This window comes from Mustela lutreola, chromosome 17 (assembly GCF_030435805.1).
Source record: "Mustela lutreola isolate mMusLut2 chromosome 17, mMusLut2.pri, whole genome shotgun sequence".
Taxonomy (NCBI): Eukaryota; Metazoa; Chordata; class Mammalia; order Carnivora; family Mustelidae; genus Mustela; species Mustela lutreola.
In genome coordinates, this window is record NC_081306.1 from 8191943 (window position 1) to 8197971 (window position 6029).

At 39.1% G+C, this 6029-nt stretch overlaps 1 protein-coding gene across 1 annotated transcript in view; it reads right to left on the minus strand.

Moving 5' to 3' along the window:
• The window catches only part of ACSM1 (acyl-CoA synthetase medium chain family member 1), a 48062-nt gene extending 42983 nt beyond the window's left edge, over positions 1-5079 (minus strand). Inside the window, exons 1-2 of the mRNA XM_059155100.1 lie at positions 4979-5079; positions 2145-2386 (exon numbers count right to left, since the gene is read on the minus strand). Of these exons, the coding sequence (XP_059011083.1) occupies positions 2145-2336 (192 nt within the window). The 5' untranslated portion in view covers positions 2337-2386; positions 4979-5079. The remainder of the gene's footprint in view (positions 1-2144; positions 2387-4978) is intronic.
• Between the last annotated feature and the right edge of the window lie 950 nt (positions 5080-6029).

Consider the following 6029-nt stretch of genomic DNA (forward strand, 5'->3'; position numbering starts at 1 on the left):
ATGGGTTATAAATTGGTGGTCTGTATTCCATGCCTTGACATATGTTGTCTGGCTCACCAGGTACTCTCTTTCGTCTTATAACAAATTCTTTGCCAACACACACACACACACACACACACACACACACAGATTTTGAAAATAAAAGTTGGATTTCTAACGTATTTTATAAGTAAAATATGTTGAAATGTGAATTAAAACAAATTTTATCACTCATTATGGCTTTGATTGTGTTGTTTGGGTCATGGATCAGTTCTCAGGTGGTACCTGTTAAGCTGTAAGGAAGCCAGAGTGAACTGCAGTGGACCTTCTGAAGCGTCTTTCATAGGAACAACATCAAGACTTAGAGAGCTTGTAAGGCAGGTTTCAAAACTTTTATTCCACTAATGTTTATGGAGGGACAGCTAGAGCTAGGTGACAGGTGCTATGCCTCATTAAAGAGACACTGATTATGATCAAGGCGATTGGGAAAGTGGAAACAGACAAATAAGAAATGCTGTGAGAATAAATATTAAGGAGATGAGGACCCTGGAAGGTGGGGAGAATTTGGAGACATGGACAAATTGGCAAGGATTGATAATAAGACAGAAAACCCAACAAAGATGAGGCATCCCTGGGGTTATATTTACTTGGCATTTATCTCCATGGGTTGGTGCATTAACTAACTATAAGGACTAAATAAAGATAAATCAGGGGGGAAGTGATGGCAACTCTTCTTCCTTTCCACCTCCTCCCTCTCCAGCCTGTCTCATGGTTCAAAAAAGTTCTTAACTAGATTACTGGTCAGGGCAGTGACCAAAGTCATTTTAGAGTCTGAAGGCAGAGATGTTTGACATCATTAGACTGTGAGACCAGGTTAAATAAAGTATTGTAGACTCAGACAGCCTGGGTCCAAATCCTGCTCCTTCATTTATTGAGTATGTGGTGGTTTCTCAGGGTTATTTAAAATCCTTGGAACCTCAGTTTTCCTGTCTGGAAAATGGGGCTAAGTATCCATCTAGTCATAGTATTAAATGCAAAGTGCTTGATTTGGCCCATATATATTTATATATTATAAATATATAACATATATATTTTTATATATTATTTATTTATTATTATAGTATTATATTATTTATATATTATATATGTTTATATAATAAACATATATAATATATAAATATAAGTATAAAAAGTATATATATATATTGCTCTCCCTAATTGAGCCCTCTATTTTCCTTGGTGTTACCATGGAAATTCAGAGAAAGGAGAAAGAAGGAGGTGGGGAGGAAGCTCCCATGTTAGCTGAATACTAACATATAAATGCAGATTCATGGGAAATTTAAAATTATATGAACTTCCTTTTTTTTTTTGGTAAAAATATACCATTTTACTATTTATGACCTCTGACCAAATGTTACAAGTGTAGGTTAAACATTTCTCTACCCTTCTTTTTTTAAAAAAAAATTATTTTATTTTATTTAAATTCAATTAATTAACACATTACTCTCTAACTCCATTTTATGTTAACTCTCTGGTCTTTCTCTTGGGAAAGACAAACCAAGCACTTGGGTTCTTCTGCAGAGAAGTGTAACCTCTAGACTTTCTTCTCTGGATAGACCCTAAAGCCATGCTCAAGTAGGCAGCTGATAGAGAGGAATCCAGTGCACCTGCCCTCTTCACAGAATGAGAGATGACAAGACTTCGCTAAAGATGCCAGACACTCATGTGTACAGTCAGGTGATCTGTCCTTTCCCTATGAGTGAAACCTGAAGTGAGGCCCAAGTCTGATGAGACAAATGCTAGTTAGGCTCATAGTCTCCTTAGATGAAGGTAAGAATTCAGATTAACATCTCCTTGCTAACCTTGTTATTAGCAAGGTTATTAGTTATTAACCTTGTACTTGGTTACAGTTATGTGATATATTCACTCACTTTCTTGTTTCCTAAATGAGATTATCCCCATTTTACAGATAAAACCACCGAGGCTCAGAGAAGTGAGAAAGTGGCCAGGCTGAGAATTGAACCCCCAAACATGAGCTTTTCCCACACCAGTGGTGAGCTGAGATGGTAGCCATTCCTGGTTCAGTGCCTCTCAGTCTAATAGGAGCATGACGAAGTCAGTGAGGCCATTCCTGTCCTCACTTCTCATCACAGGTGGCTTCTTACCTTCTCCATTTGAGTCCAGTAGTCTAGGACATCACTTGCAAAGTTAAATTCCTTGGGAACATCATAGTCATTCCACCTCGGGGCTCCAACTTCTGATAAAGCCTGGCAGTGAAGGTACCCAGAGGCAGAGTGAAAGCCATGGGAGGGTTTGTGGATGTTCCAGAGGCCCAGGAACCTCATTAGCCGCTGCATGGTGGACAGTGCTCAGGAAGACAGCACAGAATTCTCAGGTCGTCACCTGCCTTGGATGGTTAATAGACTGGTTACGGAATGGTAATTTCGTCCACAAAAGGAAAGCAATAGCTTTGTTAGAGTAATAGTTTTGTTTCAGCTCACCAGAATTTGGAAGGCCCAAGGCCCATCCACATCTCTACTCCCTCTCTTGTTAATATCCTGTCCTGAATTCTGTGGGCCAACAATTTTTCCTGCGTGAAGTTGGGTTTCTGTCACTTGAGACAATCAGTGACAAATACACATTGAATGTGACAAATACACATCACCATACTCAGGACAACACCATACTCAGTACTAATATCACAACTTCCCTAGTGGACTGAGATCTGGCCGAAGGGGGCTTTCCCAGGACAATATTGGAGGCAGCTACGTCCAACCCATGAGAGCTGACCCATGAAATAAGATTTGTTTGCCACTCCAGATTCCAACAAAGGCCCCTTTTACATGGGACCGGAAACTTCATTTATTATTGTTGAAGTCTTATTGTGAAAACTGGCTTAAGCTAGAACAATCTTTCCATGAGAATGTTAACTGAAGAAAACCACTTCAGGAACAGCTTGAGAGTCAAGCCCCTTACCGCCCAAACCAATAAAGCCTCCTCTCCTCATTAGTTTCAGCAATCACATAATTTTTGTGATCTATGTCTATTTGTAATATTAGTATACTATTATACTATTATTATACTATTCTGTTGATCTATTCTATAGATCAATATTCTATGGTCTGTTGTCTACTATATACTATTATACTATACTAATAGTATACTATTATACTATTATTATTATTATACTATTATATTAGTACAATATAGTATATGTATATTATATATATATATAATATTATATTAGTACAATATAGTATATAGTACTAATATAATAGTATAATAATAATAGATAGATCAATAGATCAATAGATAAATAAAACCTTAGTTTATTTTCAGCCAGTTTAGACCTATAATAACCTAACCCCAATTTTGATGCTGCCCCCAGAAGCCTACCTCACATTCCTAGCAGGGAGAGGGACTGCTAAATATGCCCTGTGTTAATGTCTCCAGAAAAGAGGATATACGAAAGGTTCATCTATTACAGTTTGCTTGTCAGCATGGATCCCTGGGCCTTGTGACTTAGCTAAAGTAATGTCCTCTTTTTAATCCCTGTCAATCAACAGTACTACAGAGCATTCTGGGGCAAGAAAGAGACACTAAGATCGCCACTGGCCCAGATCTGGCCCTCAGACATATTCCTGCTGGCTCTCGGTCTTTGGAGGAAAAATTTAAATTGTCAACATTTAAACCTTAGGAGATTTCATTTAAAAGTCTTGAAGTCTGGCAATCAAACCGGCACAAATGGCTGGAGCTGAGAATCTTACGCAAATAGAATGTTCTCCAATTTCACATGGTTTCCATCACTCCTTATTTTGTCATGCCTACTTGCTTCTCCATTACTGTCCCTGTCAAGTCCCTGGATATTTGAGCTTAAAATATTTGATTAAGACCAACACACCAAAAGGGGATTTCTCCAAGTTTGCAAGGCAAGTGTTGCGCAGACCTGGTTTTAGAAGTCTGCCTTCCCTGTTGTCTAACCCTCTATAAGCCTGAACCGATTCAGAGCAGGAATACCCAACTCATTTGTTATTTTAAGGCACAGATACATAAATAACCTCAGACTCTAAAAGTCTAAAAAGTCTGGAATTGGGCCTTTGGATTTTAAGTCTAAAATAACCTCAGGTCTAAAAGACACACGGTCAGCCCAAACAACCCCTCAATAAGTGGCTGAAGACAAAAGCACATGGACAGAAATAATGAGGAAATTAATTAATCCTTTATTATGAGCTCATTTGTGTCCCTTAGAATTCATTTGTTAAAGTCTTAATCCCCGGTACTTCAGAATGTGACTGTATTTGGAGACAGAGTCTTTGCAGGAGTGATTAAGTTAAAACAAGTTCATTAGATGACCTTGATGACCCTGGTCACTGAAACTGACGACACACTAGTAATATCTTCCACCTGACTTCCCAGAGAATTAGTGAGATAATCTGTACAAACTACACTGCCAGCTACTACCTAACATATACTAAGGGCTCAATAAATACTCGAACACTCTCTGACTTCCAGCAAATTCTGAAATAAACCATTCTTCCGGTTAGATATTTAAAAAAAATTTTTTTTAGATGAAAGGTATTCACTTTATATAATATGAACCAACTTCTGCATAGTGGAATTTTCTTTCAAGTGTTCACTTTCTGAGTCTTCATACTCTCTTCTGTACCCTCCTGCATGGTTCACCATACTCAGAGCTGCCTAACTTTAAACAGATCACCCTCTACATGCCAGCCACTGTGCTAGGCATATCACACATATATTCTCATTTATCCTTTTTATTCAATATCACCATCTCATCTTCATTTTGCATCAAGGAGGCAAAGTATCAAAGAAGTTAAGAGCCTTGCCCAAAGTCAACCAACTGATAAATGACATTACTAACATCTGGAATTGGGCCTTTGGATTTTAAACCCAGGGCTCTGTAAATATTTTATTGCCTTGTGACACACACACACACACACACACCTCTCACAAAGAAATTGTCATTTACATGCCTTACCTGGCAGTGTCTAGAAAACAGCTGGGCTTTATCTTGGGCTTGTAGAGAAATGGGGACTTAATATACTCAACTTCTAATGAGGAAAGTTCCCAGGGGTGTGCACACAGAAAGGACTGCCCATATCTAGGGGTGGAGAGCAGGAATTGGACAACTCTGAAGTGGGAGGAGATGCTCAGTTAGAACAGGACAGGAAACTATCCCAACCCTACACTGGAGAGACTGTGGGTTGGAAAAATAAACCATATGAAGCCATTCCAATTCTTACAGGATGACTTGTGGTGTAAAGAAACAAAATAAAATGGAGAATTCTCACTAACTCTGGGACTAACCTGCCCTCTTTCCCAGCCCCATGTCTCTAGTGCTCACATTTAAATGACAGCCAAGTGACAATATGGCTTAGTAGTTAATGCCTGCGCTCTGGAAGCAGAAAGATCTGAGTTTAAGTCTCCAGTCTTTCATGTACCATCTCTTTGACTTTCACTGACGTCCTTTCTTTACTCTTGTCTCCTTGTACATAAAATGGGAATGATAACAGTGACACCTTATGGTTGTCTCAGGGTTGTCTTGTTATTACGTTGTTAGGATTAGACGGAGTAATTCCTGATGAGCACATAGCACAGTGCTTGGCCTAATCAATATTGGCTGTTTTTGTTAATTTGGGATTTGGAGAGAAACAGTTCAGTGTACTAATAAATGCAGGGTCTTTGGAATCCCAAGGTCTTGGGCTTAAATCCTGGCTCAACAACTTACAAAATGGCTGATGGACAAGCCGTTGGCCTCTTCTAACAAAACAGAGGAGTGTGGTTGTTAATAAGATATGTTCCTCAGGTTCCTTGAACAGCACCAGGTAAAGTCTGCATAGTGCTTGGCTCAGACATGTAAACACTGGGTTGATATTAACGTTGCATTAAATAAGCCTGGATTGCTGCATGAAGTGGCTTGTATTGTTAGTCTTCTACTAGAGCCATTTTGGGGGTGTTGCTGGGGACCCCGGCCCAACTTTCACAGCAACTTTTCCCTCCCACCCTCCAATGAAGCAGGGACAAAAGTA